Raw genomic sequence first — 24361 nt, forward strand, 5'->3', positions numbered from 1 at the left:
AATTTTCTTATGGTGAGCCGAAACGTCTCCATATTCCTTACTTGACATCTGTGTGAGAGCCATAACCACTGACTTCAGATGAACATGCTTTAAAGATCTGTTGTACAAAGTTAAATCTTTATTTGGAGATTTGTAGAGAAAAGTGATCCAGTGGAATAGTTAGAAATGCAGTCCAAGGCAAGGAGTTAAGTGCACAGAATGGTGTGATAAAAATAATCCTAAGAAATCAGTGGACCCTCCTCAGTCCTGCTCTATCTCCAAAATCTCAAGGGGAAGCAGAAAGCATTATTTGCCAGTGAACCGAGGTGGTCGCTTCTCCCTGAAGGCAGCCATCCCTTCCTGACGGTCTCTGGTGGGAATATTCTACATGAGAAAAAAAATAAAACAAAGAGGTATGTTTTCCATTCACAAGTCTGATGTGTTTTTAAGTCCTGACTAATTTGGCAGTAGTGATGTAAGACTAAGATTGCTTTTCTTTCAATGATACATAAAATTCCATGTTTCGCAATTAGGAAAAAAGAGACAGGGTTGTAGTGTAACTCACAAACAAAGCACCTAAGAAAAAAACAATAGACCTATATAGGAAAAGAGTTTCCTGTAATCTTCATACTTCATCTTAATATATGCTGAGAGACAGATTATATGGTAATCTGGTATTGTTCTATTAGCTGAGAAAGGTGCGTGCTCTCAAAACTTGCCATGAAGAACTACAGGAGGAATAATTTTGTATTTATTAAACTAAAACCATTTGTCAAGCTCATTCTATAACTAACATACAGTCGTTCCTTTTAGGAATGAATTCTGAAGGCAGTTTACCTGGGCATAACACATCCCCTCAATAGCCATCCCTGATGCAATGTCAACCTGGGAAGGAGAGGAAAGGTGTGAGGTTTGTCTGAAATACAGCCCTCAAAGCTACTTCACAGCTCTCAAATCAATGAGAGCAGCCAGTCACTCTCAAACACTCATAGCAAGTGATCTTCACTCCAGTATTAGAAGTACAGTATTACTATCTGTAGAAAAAAAAATCCTGCCATTTAACTTTTATCTTTAAGGAAAACCTCTGAAATGGTTTTAAATATAGAGAAAAATTTTATAACTCGCCCGTTATAAACATTTTTACTGTAGTAATTTGTAAGGGCTGCTAATATTTTCATTAATTTCAGTATTTAAACAAAAATAGTTATTACCTCCATTCCTTTGTTTATTGCCAGTTTTCCCATTTTCACAGCAAATGGTGCCTTTATTAAAAACAAAACCAAAACCAAACCACAATAAATACTTTCAAATAATTAAATTCACATTAATTCATAACAGATGAATTGTTATATTATTATTTTGCTCCAAATGACATTTTAGTCTACAGAAATTTGCAGTAAGTTAGTAAGTATTTAATAAAATTCAATTTGGTGTTGTCTGCAGTTCACAGATGAACATGGTGTGAGTTTCAATGTGTCCTGCAGGTCTGCGTGGCTGCAGCTGGAGGCTAAACCTGTCCTGTGGGTTAAGCAGCTGGATATTAACACTTGTTCTTACAGAAGCTGCATTCACAAAAAGGAACACACTTAATGAGACTTAAAGATCAGGAAGCAAGGCTTCAGCATTTCAGAGAAAGGAATGTCAGGTGTTTGTTTGCTCTCTCTTAAGGGGAGCACAAACGCTGTCTTTACATTGGTCCCACGAGCAATGCGCTTACCTGGGGCAGGATTTCTTTAGCCAAAGTTAAAGCTCTCTGGTAAGCTGCATCTCCCTCGCCGTTCTGTGGCACGGAGTGATTTACCAGCCCCATGGAGGCTGCCTGTTCTCCATCAACCTGTCTGCCAGTGAAAATGAGTTCCTTTGCAAGACCTATTCCAACACATCTGGGCAGGCGCTGGGTTCCACCTTAGGACAACAGGGAAAACACCATTTTCCATTTCTGACAAATGCCCCAGAAGTATTTAGTCTCCTTATAAAAGCAGGAGGCTTACAAAATAAAGGGATCATGCGTTTCTTTAATAACTACTGGCTGAATATGTTAACATTTTTAGAGGCATCTGAAAGGCTTCTGTATTTTGATAAAAAAGGTGTAAAGGGACTTTCCTACATTCAGAGTAAGTCTGAGATAGAACTCTTGATTCATAGATCTCTTTTGTGACTGTAAGATGCTACTTCTAATTTGCATTCAAAACACTTCAAGTGTTCAAGAACACACTCTAATGGCAAAATATTTACAATACAGCTGAGAAAGTGAGATTTAATGAATATTAATGAAGGTTTAATGAAGGTTAAGATTTAATGAAGGTTACCTGCTCCAGGCAGAAGTCCTCGTGTGGTCTCAATAAGGCCCATTTTAGCTGATGAAGCTATTAAAAAAATAAATCTAGGGTTAGCTACATTTTGATTTGTATAACTAGAAATTTTCCAGATTGAACTGATCAATAAAATTGGAAACTGTCAATACTGAACTGGAACTCCATTTCTTTAGGTAGCCAGAAAGTCTGAATACTACAATACTTACTCCATGTCTGTCTCAAGGCTGCTTACCCCAGTGTAGCAATTTTAGCTAGAAAACTCAAAAACTAGCAAATTTTAACTAGAACCTCGGGTCCCTGATAGATAAAATATAATGGATGGAAGCATGGAAACTGAAGAAATAAGTCTTCCAACCCAAACTGATTTAAGCTGGGAAGGTTAGATCTAGCCAGAGTATGTCTGATCCAGTATTAAGTTACAATAACTATTCAGTCTTACTAATACATGGTTTTCTAAAGGAATCCTTTAGGCTTTACTTTTTAAGCACAGGAACTACTTTCCAAATAGTAACTAAATGTCACAATTTCTGTACAACCTTCTCTTAAATTTCTCTCAAGCTTCTGGATTCCATTACCAATCCACTGTCAAGTGTGTAAGTTCTCTTTAAAATGCAGCCATCAGTTACCAGGAGATTGCTACACTGAGCAACACAAACCTGCCACTCGGAGGTCGCAGGCCAGGGCCAGCTCTAATCCACCGCCCAAGGCGTAGCCATCGATTGCAGCGATCGTGGGCACAGGCAGGGCAGCTACAGAAGAGAGCACAGATTGCACAGTTGTGTTCCACAAGTCCTGTTTCACATGGCCCTGGAATTTAAATCCTTGTGTTCTAAAGCTTTCAGTGAATTGCTCAAGGACTCATTTTCTTCTGCCACAAATTTTTAGTCTGGAAACAGTAAAAATGATCTTCTTGCGCTTCTCCCTTCTTTGTAAGAATGCAAAACATGCCTCTTCCATGCAAAGAAACTTGCAAAGTACTGCAATGCAAAACAGGTTCGGTCCTCTCCTTGCAAATTTATGACATGAATATTCATCTGTTGCAGTTAAACAGCCAAAGACAAGACACCATCCCTAGGCCCTGTCATAACACTTAGTTTTTGTGGTCCTTTTGTTAGCCAAGGCTCCTGAAAACAGGAACAGTAAACACTGTTTAACTAGGTTACCTCACAGTTGAGGAGCTTGATGTATCTGGAGATTAGCTGCTTGATACTTTTTAAAATACTCAGCTGGATGCAAACTTCTGAGGTGAGCTAGTTCTCTGCTGTAACCACCCCTCTGACTGCTCCTGCCTTTTTTTTTTTTTTAATTATTGCAATTCTGATTGGTATTTTAGACTAATTTTTGACTTTGGTATTTCTTTCTAGTGAGAGCAGAATAATTCATAAATAGGGGAAGAAAATTACTTGCAGAAGCTCATATTCATTTTGCAAAGAAAAGGAAAAGGGAGGTGAGAGAGTTGTAGACACAACCCCCCCTGACATTGCCAAATCCATTTAGCAAATCCATTCAGAGATTCAAATCCATGTTCTTAGGTCTCTGCCGAATTTTGAGTGTTTCTGAACATGTACTGGAAGTGGGACAACCAACACAGCACTTGCCTCCCAAGGATTCCACAGAAGTGTGGAATAAAGAAATGCTTTCTTGGAGCAGGTATTTTTTACATAGGTGTGTATGTGCTTTGTTGTGGATAAGAAGCACATCCTGTCCTTGGAGGGGCAGCAGGATGGTTGGTGTTTAATTCTAATTGGATCTTTCTTTCAGGCATAAGCTGAAGCCATTTGGAAAGCTACACCTAGGTGGATAACCCACTGGTTAATCCTTCCTACAGCATTTCTAAATGTTTCACTACAGTGGTCTAGGATAAATTTTCCAACTGATATAATCCTTTACCTATTTCATCCATAAGATTTCTCAGTCTTCTAACAAACTCTCCAACTTCTGCGTCATCCATCTTTGCACGTTCCTTTAAATCTGCTCCTAAATAAAGGAGAAAAAGGTTAGAATTCAAGAAAAGACATCTGAAATGTTCCCTCCTGTCCCTCTCAGAGGACAGACCATTTAAAAAGTCTTGAGTTACAGCATTACGGTTAAGTAAGGTCCATGGAAGTTGAAGTGTGGACATTTGGGCTGCAGCAGTAACAAGGGAACCCTTCTTTGCCCTTTTGAGAGATTTATTTTTATTTCTTCTAGTACTCATTTCCAACTGCTTTTCTGCATGATCTAATTGTCATACAACCCTAAGAGCCACCATATTTTTTGAGAATAATTTGCAGAGCCTTTGCTACTCACCTGCACAAAACACTCCTTTCACCTGGCTCTTGAACACCACCACACGCACCTGCTCATCGAAGCGGAGCTGTTCCAGGGCACTGAACAGCTACGAGGGAGGGAGTGCAGACAAGAGTGAAAAAAAAATAGTAAAAGTTTAGGCATATGGATGTGTATATACACTGAAATTATAGCAAGTTCCTAATCTATGATAGAAGCGTTTTAGTTTATTTCCCTGCAGGTGTCAGAAAATTCATGGAAATCATGTAAGTGGAACCTGCAGGTTTTTCCGTGACAAATTCAGAATGACACATTTCCCCATCTCTTTTTTTCCTTCCACTCAAAGATGAACCTTTGCTGTACCTAAAACTTCCCTTCCTGTCCAGGTGTGAGCCAGACTTTCTATAGGATGTGTCATCCTTGAACAGGTCACCTGCAAGGTGTGACAATGAGTATGCTATTGTTGTAATGACACAAGTAAGGACATTAACTTGCATTTGAGTTAACTTCAATCAATTAACTTAAATTAGCTACCTTAAAGAACCCAGATATCTCTGTCCACATCTGAGGCAGTCACTGTTACATTTTGTTTTTCTCCAGGTTCACCTGCCTTGCCCCAATGCCATCTCCCACTGCCCTTCATAATGAGATAATTTTTTTTTTTTTTAGATTTCCCACAACTATTCTCATTGCAGTTAGTTATTGATCATGGTTCCAAACACACTCACAGGCCAGGCCCATACTCACTTCATTTACAAATACTTTTCCCAGGGAATTTCTCGCATGGGGTCGGTTCATTAGGATTTCAGCAATACCTTAGTAATAGGAGACAATTTCAGTTACACTTCATTTAGTTCTCTGACACAGTAATTCAACTGGGAATAATATCTGCCCTATGCTGCATCTTCTCCTTCCTCAAAATGCATATAAAGTATATTCTAAAACAAACAGTTATTTTAAAACTGGAGGTGGCACACCATGTCTACAAAACCCAGTTATGCAGAACAACTGTAAAATTCAGTAGGCCTGTAAAAGACTATGAGTAAGCAGACTTTTAGAGAATGATCAGAATATCCAAGAACATATATCTTAGAATCGCTGCAGAAATGGGAAAAAATCCCCAAACAACAAACCAAAACCCAAATGATCCATCTTAGGTTTCTCCTTTGAATATTTATTATTTTTAGTGTACAGTCTTGCTGTGTTCAAGTACATCCCCTAATAAAGGAAACCATCCTCTTGGGATTGCTGTATGCATGAGAACAGCACAGACAGGTCACACTCAGTTCATGTTCCAGAACCATTTTGAAAGTGAACTCCATTTAATTTCAACATTATAAGCTCATCAGCAGAAAGGACTCTACTCAAAGTTCCTAAGTCCAAACAGAAAAATAAAACCACAACATCTACCTACATCTCCTTTGCACATGTGATTTGTAAATTATTATCCAATGGCTTCTGTATGCTTTGGAGAGGAAAAAAAAAAATCTCCTATTTCCTTGTCTGAACTTCTGCTCACTTCCCAGGCCTTAACACTGGAAGATGCTGTGGCTGTGCTGTAGGTGCACAGCTGTACCTTGTGCCTTGCTTGGTCTTTCTGCCCTGCTGGAAGGTCTCTGTTTATTCCTCTGCCTAGGGCCAGCTCTGAACCAGAGGTATGTCACACTGCAACGGAGACACAACCGAACAGCGGGGACCGCAAAGGAAATGTACAGCCGGTAACTACCTCATGTCTTTGTAACCAGCAAAATACCAAGAACTGCTTACAAGCTCCTGCAACAGTTACACAGAAAGTAAATCCCTGGCAGTCTGAACCGAACCTCCAACTGCTTCGTGGCTCTCACGGATAAATGTGCACAGACATGTCAAGGTCCTGTCCTACCTTGATCACTGCACGTTAATGCTGTTAGAAAAATCTAAAGTATGCAAACCAGAACTTCTTGCGTTGAGGTTATGCACACATAACTTTGGTGGGGGGGGGAGGGGAAAGTATCTAGCTATTCATTCAGCAGCAGCGTTCTTGAAAAAAAGTATCAAGGCATAGCTGAAAGCAAAACAACAACGAGCGCCGCGGACTCGGCAGGGCTGTCACCCCCGCTCGGGCTGCGCCGCGCTGGGAACACACGGCCGCGCTCACAGCAGGCCGAGCTGTGTCCACCGGGAACCGGCAGAAGCGGAGCCGCGCTCCGAGTCCCGGCACTCACCGCCGCCGGCCGCGCTCAGCAGCACCTCCGCGCCCCGCGGCGCCGCGGCCGCGCCCGCCCGGCCCCGCGCCCCGCGCAGCGCCGCGGGCACCGCCCGCCACAGCCGCAGCATGGCCGCCGCCGGAACCGGCACCCTCCGCCCCGCCGCGCCCCGCCTCACGGGGCCTGCGGCCGCCGGCAGCGCAGCGAGCCAGCGAGGAGCCGTGCGGCGGGAAACACGGCCGCTGCCACCAACACCGCCGGCAGCAGCGCGGCTGAAGCCGGCACCGGCTGAGCAGGATGCCAGATCTCTGGAAGGCAGGAGGTGATTTGCATTCTGCCCCAGCCGTGGAGATCCTCAAGGATGACGGAGTGAGGGAAGGGGAGGTTGAATGGATGAAGGGAAGCGTGGGTGGATGAAGGGTGAGATGTTCAGCTCTCGCTGTAAATACATCATAAGGTACAAGCAGCATTTCAGAAAAAGAGAACGATCTCGTCAAGTATCCATCCCAAAGACATCTCTGGAGGAAAAGAATTACAGAACCACAGGATCAATTGAATTGGAAAAGACCTCTGAGGCCATCAAGCCCAGCCTATGCCTGATCACCACCTTGTCCCCTAGACCGTGGCCCTGAGTCTTTCCTTAAACACCTCCAGAGATGGTGACTCCAGCACCTCCCTGAGCAGCCCATTCCAATATCTAATCACCCTTTCTGTGAAGAAATTCTTCCTAATGTCCAACCTAAACTCCTCAGGTGCAACTCTAGGTCATTTCTCTCATCCTGTCCCCTGTTCCCCGGGAGCAAAGCCTGACTCTCACCTGGCTGCACCCTGTGTCAGGGAGCTGTGGAGACCGGGAAGGGTTCCCCGAGCCTCCTTTTCTCCAGGCTGAGCGACCCCAGCTCCCTCAGCTGCTCCTCACAGGACTGGTACTCCAGACCCTTCCCCATCTTTGCTGCCCTTCTCTGGAGAAGCGGCGAGCTTCATTGCAGCTCCGCTTTGGAAAAACATCTGCTAAGCGCCGGGATGGGGGAATTCAGGAGGATAAGCAGGGATGTTTGTAAGACCGGCCATGGCTGCGCTATGGACAGGGACACCCGGCCGGTGCCGCAAAGGGGGCGCTGCGCCTTTAAGGGGCGGGTCGATGGGGCCCGCCCCCCGGGCGCTCGCTCCGCCCCCGCCCGCTGGCCCCGCCCCCGGTGTCGCTGAGGGCCCGCAGGACGCGGCGACAGCAGCGGGGGAAGCAGGGCTCGTCCCGCCGCCACCACCGCCACCACCGCCACCACCGCCACCATGCAGCGCCGGGTGTTCGTGGTGGGCGTCGGCATGACCAAGGTACCGCCGCCCTCCCCGGCGCCCGTGTGTGCGCGGGGGACACGGCCCGCGCGAGGCCGGGCTCGGCGGCGCCCCCCGGCTGTCCGCTGAGGGAGAGGCGCTGCGGGGGCCGCCCGCGCCCTCCCCGGCGCGGCTGGAGCCCCTCACGGGACGCGGTGGCGCCTCAGGAGCGCACTGGTAGGGCCCGGTCCCGGCCCGGCGGCAGCGGCTCCGCGCAAAGTTCACGCTCGCTCGGTGTGTAGGGGAGGCCGGACCCCGGCCAAGGTGAACGTGGTGCTCCACAGAGCAGGTCGATACAGCAGCCCTGCAGCGGGCACTGTGTCCCCGTGTCCCCGCAGCCGCTGGCCCAGGGCCCGTCCCGGGACAGGGGCTCAGGGAGGGCAGGGTCCTGCAGGGTCTGTGCTGGGGCGTTTCTGTTCCTGGCCCTGGAGTTGTGAGCGCACGGTTCGCCCCGCTCAGCTCCTCCACAGCTCCCGGGAGCAGGTGGTAGCCAGGTGGGCGTGGGGCTCTTCCAAGTAACAAGTGATGGGACAAGAGGAATTGGCCTCAAGTTTCCACAAGGCATGTTTAAGGTTAGAGTTAGGATTAAGCACAATTCCTTCGCTGAAAGGGTTGTCAAACCCAGGAACAGGCAGCCTGGGTTTGGCAGTGCTGGGGTAACAGTTGGACTTGATCTTCAAGGTCTTTTCCAACCTATGCGATTTTATGCTTTTCAAAGGGGACAAGTAAAAAACATTTTTTGTCTTGATAGATGAAACTTAAGATAACTTTGCTATTTGCCAGAGTAGTCAGAAACTCCCTGGCCACCATTTAAATAATAACTTCTTGTCTTGTTGCTGCATGGGTATTTCTCCAGTATGTGATGTGATAGGGGAGGAATTGAAAGGGTAAGGACAATTCTGTTAATTGTGTTTATTGGACTAGACCACAGAATGTAGCAATAGAAGTTATTGAGCTCACTTGTGATGTCCTCATGGAAGAGACAAGTAAAACTTGTCAGACACCATATTGCATCTTAAGTATTTTACAATAGAATCTTTTAGGATTGCATTGCTTCTTTCTCATTACACTAATGATGTAACGACTGCTAGAATTTGTTACATCTTCTCACAACAACAGTCCACGTTTCCTGTGTGTGACTGTCAGCTCCCCAGTGCTCTGCATTTTCAGAAGGGGATCACCTCAGTTCCCACTTGAGCATGACTTGAGGAATTGTCAGTCCTCTCTTCTCTCTGTTAGCCCAAGCAGTATCAATCACTCTTACAAACTTCTGCAATGATCAACTCACCACCTGTTTTTTCCTATGACCTTTGCTATGTAGGTTCTCTAAATTAATGAAAGGAGGCACTGCAGAAAGTACAGCCAAGTGGTACAAATGACTGGAGTCGGGGACATAAGCAGAAGGAGGCAGCAAGTCAACTTTCACATGCTCACAGGGGACATCAAATAACTTGCAGGATTATAAGCAGTTAGCATGAGGATTTCTTTTAGCAATGACACTTTATCAGTGATGTAAAAATGCAAACCACATGTACTAGTAGTGGTGCCTAATGAGTCACACTGCAAAGAAAATAGAAATGCCACCTCTACTCCAGTGGTGAGGAGTAAGGCATGATAAATTCTCTACAAAGAACAAGCATTTTCTTGTTACAAATAGGATCATAACAAAAAAAAAAAAGGTGGAATTATTTATCAAAGCTTCAGTGAATATTGTGATGAATTGGTGAAGATTACAGTTATTCAATGTCCCACCCACAGGTTTTGGACAGGATTATTGTCCATCTCCATAGTCATGGATCTTCTTTAACAGTGGCCAGAAATGGCCCTCAGCTCCCATAAAGTTGCACTATTTTCTTCTTTTGCAGGGTCTGGCAGCAGCACTTGGGAATTGTAAAGATTTTGTACATGCACTTTTGGATCAGTGAAATTACATTTCTTTTTGCATTTTTAAAAACTTATTTCTAAATTAAATATTAAAGCTTTTAAATATACCAATTTGAGCAAAATATGAATTAAATCTCACTGTAATTTACTCTCACCTTGTTTTCCTTCCTTTTCTCTTGCCAGTTTTCAAAGCCTAGTGAGAAGAGTGCAGATTATCCTGACATGGCTAAGGAAGCAGGTAATTTAGTAATAAAGCATTTTGTTTGATTAGGTCTTACAGCCAATATTTTTATTACACATATGAAGGAAAAGCTACTGTTTAATAAATCTAAAAAACAGATTTAAAACTCAGACCACTTTCACCAAATCCAAAACTGACCTGTCCAGGTCAGCCCTTCCAGGCTGAAGTCAGCAGGATACCTTAAAATTGGATTGTGCACTTAAATAATTGAATACTTGCCTATATTATTGAAAGCCTACTCTCATTGGGATGAGCAATGTTAGTGCATGAGCACAGAATGAAATGAATGAAATCGACTGAATGAAATTTTGAGATAAAGAAGCTTGTTTTGAACTCAAAATACTGTGAAATTGTCCTTATGAGTATGAAATTGTCCTTATGAGGTACAAGACTGTATCAGTTGTTTGCACATTATAATAAGGAATTTCTACAGCTCTCATTTGTGAATGCAAGACTCATACATACTACTCTAGGTTTGCTTGTTGTGGTTGTAAGAGCTGATTTTTTTTAAATTTTACCTTCAATTTTAAACTTTTTTTCCAACTTTTAAACTGTTTTTTTTTTTAGGCCAGGCAGCTTTAGCTGATGCTGGGATTCCTTATTCAGCAGTGAAGCAGGCATGTGTGGGTTATGTTTATGGTGAGTATTGTTGTTTGATTGGGATGTGACTAATACGACAATTGCAGACATGTGTGTGGATAAAGTATGAGGAATGGCATCAGTAAGCTTTCTGTTAAGGGGAAATCTATTTCTGTTCCAAAAAGATTTATCCATTTACTTTCCTTCTGGTTCTCTATTAACGACTGCGTTGCGGCAAGTGAAGTAGGGTCAGTCTGCTGTGATACCTAGAGCAGCTCCCAGGCCACACCTCTAAGACCCTTCTGTCCAGTCCAGTTATGTCTCTTTGATTCACAGCCTGCGAAACAGAAACAGGACAAACTTCTGGTTTTAAAATCTCAAGAGTTTCATCTTGTTTCTGAGGTTCTTTACTGTGAATACCTGAGAGCCATACTCAAGGTGACAGCTCAGAAGTTCAAGTTTACAGTTTAATTGGTAGCACTGCACATACATGGCAGTGTATGTGCAGCAAACAAAAAAGCAAAACTTTTGTGAGTTTGTACCTTTTATTTTAATGTTGTGTTTCTATTTGAAGGTGACTCAACCTCTGGGCAGAGGGCAATCTACCATGGTCTGGGTCTAACTGGCATTCCCATCATCAATGTTAACAACAACTGTGCTACTGGATCCACTGCTTTGTTCATGGCCAGACAGCTCGTAGAAGGAGGTGGGTTGTTTTGCTCTGTGCACCTAAGAGGTTGTCTGGGATGCAGTAGGATGGTGTATGAGGATGTACATATCTTTTCCTGTGTCATGAGCTGTGTGAACCTAGTCAGTTCTGCCAGTTACGTGTTTCTGCAATCATTGTTTGGAGGAGTGCAGAACAAGTGGCATTGTAGTACTCCAGGCATTAGATTCTCCAGGATGAAAAAAAGAATCTGCTAAAAAGCTTAGCTTTTTTCTTTTAACTTGAAGTTAATACAAGTGTTTAACTAACATGTTTTTGGAAGGGAGGGGAGAGAGCGGACTGACAGACCCTGCTTGGGTATGCTCCCTCCTATTTTTGCCGTTCCTTTGTGGACTTGGATACTTTCTTGCACTGATGCTGATGTTTCTGTAATGAGAACTATAGTAACACTGTGTATGATTGTTTAGTATTTGTAGCTGAGACAAATACTAAACATAATACCAACTAATATGGTTGGTATGGACAACCAACCATAAATGCTTGCTTGTCTATGAGAGTTGCTGTCAGTCAGTAAAAAATAAACCCCAATCCTGTAGTGATCTTTCATTCTTAGGTATCAATACCTTTGTATCAATATCTTGTCCATCTTAATTTGACTCTTTCAAAAATGAAGGAGGAAGGAAGAGCAGCTGGCAGGTGTTTGTGTACATATCTTGTAATGGAATAGTTGTTAGCACCTAGTGTCATTTATAATCACATTGTGCTTTAAATAACCACACATTTTATTGTATTGTATTGTATTTTAAGGTTTGGCAGACTGTGTTCTGGCACTCGGCTTTGAGAGGATGGCCAAAGGATCTCTTGCTTTAGGTGTAAGTGTCTGAAATACTTGATATATTTTGTGTTTGGGTGTACATGAGATACACTTCCTCATTCTCTAGATGTATTGTCAATAACACTACTTGCTTTACTGTGTTGCTGTAGATGATGACAAAAGAAACCATTAGTTTGATATAAATAATCTTCTAGTGAGTTTTGTGATTCTGATGGCAGCTATGACATACTATAAAAAGTAAATTATAAAACATTCCATATGAAATTCATGCGTCATGTTTGATGTATTTTGCCAAAATGATGTTAAAGACTGGATTAGTGGGGAAAATGAAAATACCAGATAAAATACTGAAGCTTTGAGTAATTGAAGTGTCTTTCTCAAACAACATAGCAAATCAAAGAAAGATTCTGGGTCTTCTGTTCTGATACTTACTCGATTGACCTGTTAACACACTCTCCCAAAAACTAAGGGTTTCTTGACTCTTATTTGTTTTTACTGGAGAAATGTGTGTGGGTTTGTTTGTATTTTGCCTTAAGGCAAGCAATATTAGAGCCCATATGTCATTTAACTGCAGAACTGCCAAATTTGATAATATATTCAAGTGGTTTGGGTGAAAAATGTTAAATTTAGCAAGTGATAAAAATGAGAAAGAGTTATCTTTTAACATGCTTTATGATATTTCATCTAAGCTTCATTGAAAATACTACTAGAGTATTAATTTTATAACTTGAAGTAGGATTTTAAGTGAGGTGAAAAATACCCAAAGTCCCCTGCTGAAAATAGTGACTGTGATAGAAATCATGTAGCAGAGATTCTTGCCATGAATCAGTGCAGTGGTTATAATGGCAAGCATTTTCTGCTTATTTACTTTTTTTATAGCTGGGAAATTATCAATACTTATGATCGTGTCACTGAAGAGCAAATACTGCACAGAGACTTGTTACAATATTAGAAAAACCTCTAATTTGCTTGAAATCTGTGACAGTTCTGTGGTGATGTTGAAAAGAAAAGGAAATTATTATTTGCTTTGTATTTCTGTTTTCAGTTTGCAGACAGAACCAATCCTATGGACAAACATTTAGAAATTATGATAAATAAATATGGCCTAGCAAGTGCTCCAGTGGCACCTCAGATGTTTGCAAGCGCTGGCAAAGAACATATGGAGAAATATGGTCTGTTAACATACATTTTTTTTCATTGTCTTCTCTTTATGATAAGATTTTGTTTTAAGAAATGGTAGCATTAAGGTTGCATAACTCCCTGCATTTTATCCCTGTGCCTTAGGATAGGTAGATGGGCATGGGGCTGAACTGTTTGGCAGAAGCTGTTGGGTATTTAATTTGATTTAATACCTAGTACAAGGCTGCTGCCACTGCTGTTTGTTACCCCCTGACCAGTCAAGGGAATTGGCTCCAAGGTAACAGCCTGGCCTGTTGTGCATCTTTTATTTGCACTTTTAGGCTATTATATGAAAAAAAAAGTAGACTTATACTCTACAATTTTACTGCAGCTCTTTTGCACTGATAGGAAAATGATCATTTAAGTTTCAGTAGCAGAATAATACGTCAAATAAAATGCACCTTTTTCTGTGTTCTTATGAAAGTATTAAATATGCGAGTTGGTTGTCAGCTAAAATTCAGCCATGTTTAGTAGTCTTTATCTAATTTTGAAACCTCAGCTGAGTTCTAAGGAAAGTCTTCATAACAGTGTATCTCTTGTAAAGATGCTTGTAAAGGTCAGATTCTTATGACACAATATTTAAACTGTAATGTCAGCAAAGTAAATACTTTGAGTAAACAAAGTATTTAAACACTTTTTTCCCCCCTTTTCAGGGACAAATCCAGAATACTTTGCAAAAATTGCATGGAAGAACCACAGCCATTCAACCAACAACCCGTGAGTCACGTACTCTGCCTCTATAGTCAACATCCCTGGTTGTTAAAAAAAATCATGCACGACAAAGTAGTATTTCTAGAATATGTTCAGAATATTTTCAGCATATGTTCTTTATTATGAAATGAGAAAAGAAATAAATTATTCTAGAAATATAGGAAAAATTAATTCTCCATCTGATGCCTTATACTTTGTAAAGAGAGCTCTATAGCTGCCTAATACTGTGATATTAGTATGTCTGCTGCTCACAGATGGCATCTGTGTGTTTTTCTTAGGTATTCCCAGTTCCAGAAGGAGTACACATTAGATGAAGTTCTGCATTCTCGCAAAATTTTTGATTACTTGACTGTCTTACAGTGTTGGTAAGGAGAGGACTTTGCATTGTGAAATAGATCTTGATGTTAAGAAAAATATGGTAGGACATCTATTTAAATAAAGCCTGCTTTTGTGTCAGTTATAACTTACAGATTGCTTTAAGTAGAACTTTTTATAAATAAAACAAATGTGGAAACTCGGTCATGACCAAGCACTAGATACTTGCTCTCAGTGTAATACAGTGAGCTGAAATAAATGTTGTACTTTGGGGTTCTCATGTAATTCTGTTCTTTTACTAATGTGCATCCATTGCTGTTAAGTGTTAATTCTTCTCTTCAGCCTTTCCTAAGCACTCTTGGAGGGTGTATATATGTTTATATATGTTTATAGCCAAGTAGAAACTTTGATTTGTTCTACATTGAAAAACCTTAATGACACATTTCTATTTCAGTGCAATGATTTTCAAATGTCTGGTATAAATATTACTGAAAGTGTCCAGTAAGCACTGATGGAATTTATAGTTTCAGTGGTATCAGCCAAAGAAAGTGGGGTTTTGTTTGTTGGGTTTTTTGGTTTGTATTAAAAGATAAATCTTTGGAAGATCAACAATCTAATGAAGAGTGACATTACTGATTTAGAACAATAACATCATTATTTTTCTTTCAATCAGTCCAACATCAAATGGTGCTGCAGCTGCAATTTTGGCTAATGAGGAGTTTGTGAAAAGGCATAAGTTGCAGCCAAAAGCAGTGGAAATTCTAGCACAAGTGATGAGTACTGATTATCCAAGCACATTTGAAGGAAACAGTTGTATGAAGATGGTAGGTTTACAATTCTGTATTCCATGGTACTCACTGGGGTGGTTTTTCTGAGGTTTATTTTGTTTATGGTTTTGGGTTGGCATTTTGTGGGGTTTTTTTGTTGGTTTGGGGGTTTTTTGTGGTTTTTTAAAGTAGCTGCAAGTCCTAGTGATGCTATAAACATTTTCATCTCAGTGAGCAAACATATAATGCTTTGTGGTGAATGTAAAATTGATTTCATTTGGACAGATATGGAATAAGCAAGGAGTATGATTGTGGAATGGCAATAAGTAACTTATAAACAGGCTATCAGAAACCTAGTTTTTAACAAATTATTTACAGGCTATCTTTTAAGCAACTTTAACAGCAAAAGAAAATTCCTTTCATTTTTCTCTTTGTAATAGTAATGAAATTTAAAACAATCAGGTGGATCATAGAAAAAGGTAACAAGACAATTTGAGGATTTGTTTCAAGTCTGTTGGTGCAAATCATGCAAAGGAACAATTTAGGTTGTGATCAAGGTTAAGGAAGTAGAGGTTATTACCCAGAAAGATTTTGTATGCCAACAATAAGCCTTAGAATGTGTTATTTCTTTCTAGACATTTTTTATTGTATGAATATCAAACTCTGACATGTGATGCACTAAAATAAATCGGAACACCATCTCCTTATTTCACTGACAGGATCTATAGAAGCACAGTTAAAATTAGGTGCAAAAATTAAACTGTGAACTATATTTCTGTAATGATATTTTAACATAGAATTTCTCCTTTTCTCAGGTTGGCTACGACATGACTAAAAATGCTGCGCAAAAATGTTTTGAAAAAGCAGGGCTGAAACCTACAGATGTTGATGTGATTGAACTTCATGACTGCTTCTCAGTTAATGAGTTCATCACTTATGAAGCTCTGGGACTGTGTCCAGAAGGTAATAGCAGCAATGGAGATAATCGTTTTATTAAATGGAAAGCAACAAAAATACCCAAATTAAGAACTTATGTGATCTCAGTCTTAGGCCTCTTTTTTGGAGCTGTATTCTACCATAATCTTACCCCAGGATTTCCCTCCATCTATGTATTTCCTTTTAAGAATATAAATATAGGATGAGAATTGCCTGTGGGGGGCCTTAGCAAGTCACTGATCTTTGAAACATCTTTGCCTCAGAGTTATTGGCAAATTGTCAACATGCATCTAAAGTCAACTGTGTAACAATGCTCAGTCCAGTTTAGTTTAATGTCAGTGAATTTTCTGGATTTGCAACAGATTCAATGGCAGTGAAATTTAGCTCTGTGTATGTAAGTAAAATTATTAAATTTTTTTGCTGAAGAGGGTGTTTTATGATTTCAAATAAATAATGCATTGAACTGCTATTTCAGTTCATGATCTGTTTAAATCCTAAACATATTCTCGCCTTGCATAGATTATCATCTGATATAATCTTTCTCAAATTTGTTTTTAACTAATTGTGAGGAAATACCATATTCTGGCACTAGGTGGTATATTAAGTCTGAGCTTTCTTACTGAAGCAGACATTTGTGGAACTCCAGGAAGAGTTATGTGTTTGCCTTTGAATGTTTGCTTTCTACTGCAACTTTTGCTGTGTTTTTATGGTGTCTGCAGCAAAAATGGTAAATGTTTGACAGGTATATTTCAACAGGGACATTACTCTCTTTAGGTTCATTCCTTTAATTGATGCAGAATAATCTTGGTGCTACTTGTCTATTTGACTAATTAGCCTTGTGCATGGTTATTTAATAGTGCTGTTCTCACAACCCTTTGTCAGTCTGACCTTAATAGTATATGAAACTTATCTTGAGATGATAGACTCATTAGGCATTAAGATGAATGAAATGGCATAAACCACTGTGGATTTACATGGGCAAATGTAACGTGGTATTTTCATTTAATGGCACCATGGAACGCTGACAGATCTTTTTTAGACTTCAGTGTTAGTAATGTAGGCTGAAGAAGCTGGTACAAGAATAAATGAGTAAGAGCCTGGTTAAAAGGGAGAATTGTCTATAGTCTGGAAAGCTAAATAATTCTAAACATTAGTTTTCTGAGTGGTTTCATTCACTATTTTAATGTCTTAATACAGCCCAAGGTACCATTAGTTGGCCTTTCTGGTGAGGGATTGTGTTCAACTTGGTGTTCACCCTCCAAGTCCTGGGGGTCACAAATTACAGCTTACAGAAAGTGTAGTTGTCACTGCAGTTTCATGAACAAAATATAAATAGCTTCATCATACTGATTATATAATAATGCTGTATATACCAACAGAACAATTAAACTGCAAATTGAAAACAACTTTTGTACCAAATGCTTCTCTTCCACGTTATGCTTTCTCCATTGGTATAAGCAAGTCTCATTAATGTAGTTTTGCCAATTTTTCCAATTTGTGAAAGATGAGCTGTAACATTTCCTAGGGTTTGACTGACATGTAGCATCTCTGGTAAGTTACAGCAGAACTGAAAAATCACTTACAGATAAAAAAAAGAACATTTTTCTTACATGAATACTGTTTTATAGGAAGAGCATGTGACCTGATCGACAGAGGAGACAATACTTATGGAGGAAAATGGGTTATTAATCCCAGTGGTGGCTTGATTTCCAAGGGACATCCTCTTGGTGCCACAGGTATGCAAAACCTTCATTTAATCACACCCATTACACAAGAGATACAGCTCTTGAGCAGGCAGGTGCTTCCCACCTGTGCTTGAAAAGTGAGGGCCTCAAAGCTTCTTCCCAATTTTCTTTCCAAATAATCCAAGTGTTGGAGCAGGTTAACACAGCTTAACCTTTCCTAAATAATTGCTCCGTAGTACAACTTCTGAATAGTACTTGAATAACTATTCTAATATGATGTCATCCTTTAAAATTCTGGTTTTGGAGGCTCTGAATAGCCTGTACCACTGTTAGCTCTACTAGAAGCCTATTTTGTTAAGTCTTGGATGTCAAAATATTTATCTGATGTTTACAGCAGAAGCTCACTTGGTCACTATTTCCCAGCAACATAGGTTCATAGGTTCCCCCTCCCTTTTTTTTTTCCTCTTTCTTTCAACTGCTGTGCTTCTTTCTAAATGAGTTGGCTCTTGGACAAAATGTGTTGGATTTGTGAAGATAATTCACCCTCCCTTTTTGGAAATGAGAAGTTATCAGGAAACTGAAGAAAACTGAACCTTGTGAAACACCAAATCTTAATCTAAACAGTTGTCATGGTGAGATACAATATGCAGTTAAGTGTGAGGGCCAGGGGAAGTGTTAAGAAACTTTGGAGAGAAAGGGTTCCAGATAAATGAGACTGTGTATATCAGGATGAGAGTATTGCATTGCCAGGTTTATGTTAATTTTTGTCAGTTACACAGTGATAAAAGCAGAGGCACTTAGTGGTATTCTTGCTTCTCCAGTGCCATGGGATGGAGGAAGAGGCAGTAAAATGCAGAAAATGACTAGTCTTAGCCTGTGGAAACAGTCTTGAGGCCATTTATATGCTAAACAAGGGTCATGTAAATCCTCTTAAATATCCAAAAACCATCCCAGGGCAGGCTTCACCACAGTACACACCCTCTCCTTGAGGCTGAGAGGATGTGAATGAAACCTGTTCATTCTCATCTATGACTGGAATTTTAAAACTCCTTAACTCTTCCTCTTCATAGTGTTTCAGTTGGCGATATGTACAGTTTCCATGAAATGCAGATTCCTTGTCTGCCTTGTCCAAAGACCTTGTCTGCAGTTGTCCAGGGGAAGGGAGAGGAAGGGATTGGGGAAAGGAGAAAAGTGTGAGGAATGTGCAGAGGAGGGCAATGGAGCTGGGGGCAAATCTGGAGCACAAATCCTGTGAGGAATTCCTGAGGCAGCTGTGGAGGCTCAGCCTGGAGAAAAGGAGGCTCAGGGGGGACCTTCTCACTCTCTGTAAGTCCCTGAAAGAGGAGCTGTAACCCAGACAGCTGGACACAGGATGAAAGGATATAGCCTCAGGCTGTGCTAGGGGAGGTTTAGGCTGGACATCAGAGGAATTTTTACACAGAAAGGATGGTTAAACATTGGAATGGACTGCCCTGGGAGGTGGTGGAGTGTTGAAGGGAAGAGTGGCCACGGCACTCAGTGCCGGTCTAGCTGACAAGCTCGGTGCTTGGGCATAGGCCGGGCTCGATGATCCTGGAGCTCCTTTCCAGCCGAATTAACTCTGGTTCTGTGCGTGCGGCGGGACTGGGCCCTGACTGCACAGAGCTGATGGAATAGCGGGGGGACACCGAGGGCGAACATCATCAGAGGGCGTCAGGGCTGCGATGCAAAGGGGCTCCCCTCCCAAGGCCACCCGGTTGCCTGCCGGCAGCTCGCAGGGCTGGAGGATTCTCAGCTCCCGTCGCCGCGTCCCTCGCTGCGCGGCGGGGCAGGCCGCAGGCTGAGGCTGGCTCTGCGCTCGATGTTTCAGGGCTGGCGCAGTGCGCGGAGCTCTGCTGGCAGCTGCGCGGGCTGGCGGGGCGGCGGCAGGTGCCGGGGGCGAAGGTCGCGCTGCAGCACAACCTGGGGCTCGGCGGCGCCGTGGTCGTGACGCTCTTCAGGATGGGCTTCCCCCGGGAGAGCAGGTGAGCCGGGGCTGACACGCGCCGGGGGCTCGCCCGGCACGGAGGGAACCGCGGGCTGCACCGCCAGGCCTTCCGGAGCGCTCGGCCGGGGCTGCGCACCGCGCAGGGACAGAGCGCTGCTGGCCCAGCCTGGCTGTCCTGCTCCCTGCGCCCTCAAAATTGGCTGTTTTGGAGTTATTGCCGCGGCTCCAGGGGGAGAGTGCCCGGTAAACTAAAACACCGAGCACGTGTAACTCTTGTGTACCTGCGCTGCAGCACTGCAGGTCTGTACTGAGGTTAAAACGCTCACACTCTCGTGTCACATTGAGCGCTGAGAGTTATTGAAAAGCTCAGACTGCCTTGTAGAAATGGCTCATGTAAGGAAGAGCGATGTTCGGAGGAAAGAAAGCTACCAAACAAATTAAAATAACATTCCAAGAATAAACAGGACACGTTAATATTAATTAATTGAAACTAGGGATCTGCCAAGATCCCACCAGCAAGACATTCATGAGAACAGAGAACCCGTTGCTTTCATCGCTACGATTGTTACTGGTTTAGCTCTGTGAAGGATTGCTTTCAGCCCTGTTTCATGTGATACTGTAATTCCTCAGAATTCTGGTGTGTTACTGGCTACAGAATTCGCACTTGCGATTATAGCCTATTTCAGAGTGAGAGAATACTGCTATGAAGCTCTGTGCGCTCTGCTGTAGCTCAGTGCTCCAATGGACAGGAACTGAGAGAAAACACTTAAAATTTGTATTATTCTGGTATTTCAGGGAAGACTTACAATACAGTTCCCTTTACATTTTCACTTTCAGATTTCCTTAGGAAGATTGACCTGCTTATTGTGGGTATTATGGCTTTAAGGCTCCATCTCAGTGCTTTGTTTTCTTTGAAAACCTGTGAACAGCAGAATTTATCATACACTGGCCTTTCAGAAAGAAACACACCCCTCCCTCCCAGCTCATATTTCTAACATCTGTTTCAGCTTAACCTGTGCAATTCTAGGGAGGTGACAATATAACCTGTGGAAGAGGTGATGAGAGAAGCCACTGAACTTTCAAGGGCTGCAGCAGTGACTTTTTGTAGTGTCAGGAGTGATAATTCTTTCTCTTTTTTAATCTGTAAGCGGTTGTACCATGTGAGAAAAAATTATAGGTATGTTTTCTCATGGATTCTCCCCAAACATGATCACATAACTTGTCAGTGGTTGTTAGTACAGTTTTAAATCTGAGAGGAAAGACTGTTACAGGGAACACACCTTTTCCCATTGCTTTGAGCTTTGTCTTTAAAAATACTGCCACTTTATGGAAAAATGTTGTTATTTTTATATCATCAGTCTTGAGGTGCTGCTAGAAGTAGTCTTGTTTCATGTACAGGTAATATTTCTCCTGAGGAAACTTAAGTCTAATCTACTATGGCACATTTCACCTTCACTGGTGTTCAGAATTTTTAAAATAGTGTCTTAAGTACGACTCAACCCAGAGAAATCTTAGCAATACTCATTTCATCTTATACTAGGGAAGCTTAAAGCCCTTGAGTTCTCCCAGAGGCTCTGTGTGGGACATCCCTGACACAGGGAGTTGCACCAGTGTGTGCCAGACTTTGGAATGGAGCAGCGTGGCTGATGTGCTCAGACACCCCTTATGTAACTGAGTTGTGATGTGCATTGTGTAATTAAGGGAAAGGTGGTGAAACTCCATGTTTATGAAGATCCTTCACACCACTTTCCTACAGTACAGTTAGTCACTGGTTCCAGATCAAGCCTGTGGCTTTAGTGATAGCTGGTAAGAACATGCATCAGGGCAGCAGGACTTGATCAGTTTTGCATTCATTTTTGAAACAGTTCTGCGTTTTGTTTGGTAGCTTTTTCTGAGCCTTACAGTTTCCATCCTGTTAGTACAGCCTTGGTTTGTTAGCACAATGGACCTGTCTCTTTCAGGCAAGCCAGTGCCCACTGCAGCTACCCTGTCACACATTTGCAGGGCAGTGCCAGTACCACCCCAGTAAGTTCCAGCAACATTTCCTGAGCAATTCTGTCACTTTAGCAGTATCAAACCTGACCACAGTTCTGGGCTCTGCTGCCAAGAGATGATGACAGCAGTGAACCTGTTCCTCCTGCTGCTTGAATTGCCATTTATTTGGACGTTTCTCTGTACTTTGGCTCTGTGTGCCCCTGCAGAATTCAAGAATTGGGTTCCATGTAGCTATCAGGCCATGCAGGGTGATTTCTCCAGAGTATCAGGAATAAGATTAATGATTTACTTCCATTATAAAATTAATCTTCGGTTCATACACACAGAACACCTAGATATCTGGAGTGATTGTAATTCAGGCTGTCAAGAGAGTAAGCTTCACTTTGATACCAGAGTTGCTTTATACTGATGCAATGTTTCTTGCTGGTGTTAGGCCTATTGGTGATCATTTGAGGCTGTTGCAAATGTGATTGAAAGTGTTTAAATTAATGGGGTTTTTCTTTCAGCAACGACCGTATTGCAGCTGTGCCTCTCAGTGCAGCTGTTGATGGATTTAAAGCACACCTGGTCTTCAAAGAGATTGAAAAGAGGCTCCAAGAGGTATTTGACTACTCCTTTTACCTACAACAGGATTTTAATTGATAGCAGAATGTGTGTGAAACCTGTTGGGAATGTATTAACATCCACCACTTCTTCAGGACTGCTCATTGAAACAAATGCTATAGATTTGGATTTTGCCAGAAGCCTTTTACACTGTGCCATGATTTTAAGTTTTCTTTTTTCCAGATAGTTCTTACCTGCATAAGGATATTTCAGTGGAGGCAAGTTTAGATTGTAGGTGAGGTTTGCTAACTAACCAAAGAAACTTTGTGTTTGGTGTTAGGTGCTTGCTTTTTAAGTGCGATTAGAAGAAGAAATTGCATTTTGTTAAACTTATGTCAGGACAAGACTATTAGGACTATTCTTCTTGGTTTAAGAGATTTCAGTATAGATAGTCATAGTTTGAGTTTTTTTGTTTGTTTAGATTTTTTTGATGGTTGTTTAAATGATGCCTAATGGGGGGAATAGATGGTTTTATATTAGTAGAAATGGTGAAGGTTTTTTAATTACTTCTGTTAAATTAAGCCTAACTGAAAATTATGTTGAAATAAATTACTTTCTCATTCTGTTGTCATCACAGGAAGGAGAGCAATTTGTTAAAAAAATTGGTGGAATCTTTGCCTTCAAAGTAAAAGATGGTCCTGGTGGGAAAGAAGCAACTTGGATAGTAGATGTGAAAAATGGCAAAGGCTCTGTGGCAGTTAATTCAGGTCAGTGCTCTTTTATTATGTCATTGCAGAATACACATAAAACTAATGAATACAGACTCATATTCTGTTCAGGCTGTAGTGACCTTGAGGAAAAATTATGTAGAGCTGCCTTAATTTAAAACTTTTCTTATTACTGGTACTTTTAATCCATGGTGTTTCAGACCAAGAACTAAACATCTTCTACACTGAATCTGTCTAGAGATAACAGTGTATTTTCTTAGAGGCTACAGGCAGATCTGTCATATGATTTCACAGGAATCAGAATGTGGAAAAAAAGTGAAAATCAAACCTCAGGGACTTTGTTGCTCTCACCTCTTAAAATTTGGGCCAAAAATGTAATTGTAGCTGTTTCTCCAGTTTTTTTGTTGGAGACACTGGTGAGCAGTAAACTGGTCTGCCTTGTCAAGTTACTTCTCCTCTGTAGGTAGTTAAGCGACAAAACCCAATTGGTTTCAGTGCTGTACCAGCTGACATAAACTTCAGGTTCCATTTTGAAAAAGGCAGAAGTAAAAAACAGACTGGGTGGTGTTGGGGAGCCCCATAAAAATACTGAAGACACAGGATTTGTACCCTTGCCATGAAAATATCTTGTCTCGAATCTGAAGTCACACACCCTAGTAATGAAAATGAAAAAAAAAAACTAAAGGCGAGAGCCAGTCCTCAAAATCTGATATATCCATGAACCTGCATCACAGACTTTTAATTGAAAACACGACAGGGGATTTGATTCAGAAATTCATTGTTATGTTATTACAAAAAGAAGACCACAATGTTCTGTTGCATGGGCAACAATTAATCAGTGATTTAAATCTAATAATAAGATGAGTGTAGGAAAAGATGTGTGCAGGTTTTAGCCCTTTAATTTACACATCAGCATTTATATCAGAGTTTATTAAAACAATTTCCAGCTTACTTCTAGTAAGAAGATCCTAGAAACTTCTGTACTTGAATTAATTCAAATGAGTGCTTTCAGAATGCACATGTTGTTCCCATGGAAGGAGAGGGCAGGAAATGCCTGAAATGTCTGTAATGAATATCTTGAGAGTCTCACAGGGGAAAACTCATCTATTCCAAGCTGATCTTCATACTATCAAATATAAGCTTGATAAAACTGAAAGATGATTATCAGTGCTTGCAATGAACATTCTGTCTGGAGACAAGTAGATAATATTTATTTTCTAGGAATGAATTTGCTTAGCTTTTCAGGAAGG

At 41.4% G+C, this 24361-nt stretch overlaps 2 protein-coding genes across 4 annotated transcripts in view; one reads left to right on the forward strand and one right to left on the reverse strand.

The window, feature by feature from the left end:
• Positions 1-24361, forward strand: part of SCP2 (sterol carrier protein 2) — a 155416-nt gene that overhangs the window by 128619 nt on the left and 2436 nt on the right. The window contains exons 1-14 of one of the 2 annotated variants that reach the window (XM_068198777.1): positions 7961-8080; positions 10148-10202; positions 10773-10844; positions 11359-11490; positions 12259-12323; positions 13332-13458; positions 14119-14182; positions 14455-14541; positions 15165-15315; positions 16074-16221; positions 17823-17930; positions 19729-19882; positions 22347-22440; positions 23021-23150. In XM_068198777.1, coding sequence (XP_068054878.1) covers positions 8039-8080; positions 10148-10202; positions 10773-10844; positions 11359-11490; positions 12259-12323; positions 13332-13458; positions 14119-14182; positions 14455-14541; positions 15165-15315; positions 16074-16221; positions 17823-17930; positions 19729-19882; positions 22347-22440; positions 23021-23150 — 1429 coding nt within the window. In that variant the 5' untranslated portion in view covers positions 7961-8038. Of the gene's footprint in view, positions 1-7960; positions 8081-10147; positions 10203-10772; positions 10845-11358; positions 11491-12258; positions 12324-13331; positions 13459-14118; positions 14183-14454; positions 14542-15164; positions 15316-16073; positions 16222-17822; positions 17931-19728; positions 19883-22346; positions 22441-23020; positions 23151-24361 lie in introns of those variants that run through there. The other variant, XM_068198776.1, reaches the window with a different exon arrangement.
• ECHDC2 (enoyl-CoA hydratase domain containing 2) lies at positions 97-6894 on the reverse strand. Of its 2 annotated transcripts, none has more exons than XM_068198779.1 (10): positions 6767-6894; positions 5310-5377; positions 4584-4671; positions 4185-4271; positions 2951-3043; positions 2289-2345; positions 1697-1884; positions 1191-1241; positions 817-864; positions 97-363 (listed from the first exon to the last, which is right to left on the reverse strand). In XM_068198779.1, the coding sequence occupies exons 1-10, from the start codon at positions 6876-6878 to the stop codon at positions 286-288; spliced, it is 870 nt and encodes a 289-aa protein (XP_068054880.1). In that variant the 5' UTR covers positions 6879-6894; the 3' UTR covers positions 97-285. The 2 variants fall into 2 exon arrangements, with proteins under 2 accessions (XP_068054880.1, XP_068054882.1); XM_068198781.1 differs by lacking the exon at positions 6767-6894 and adding an exon at positions 6445-6520.

The sequence above is a fragment of the Anomalospiza imberbis genome, chromosome 9, assembly GCF_031753505.1.
Source record: "Anomalospiza imberbis isolate Cuckoo-Finch-1a 21T00152 chromosome 9, ASM3175350v1, whole genome shotgun sequence".
Lineage (NCBI taxonomy): Eukaryota > Metazoa > Chordata > Aves > Passeriformes > Viduidae > Anomalospiza > Anomalospiza imberbis.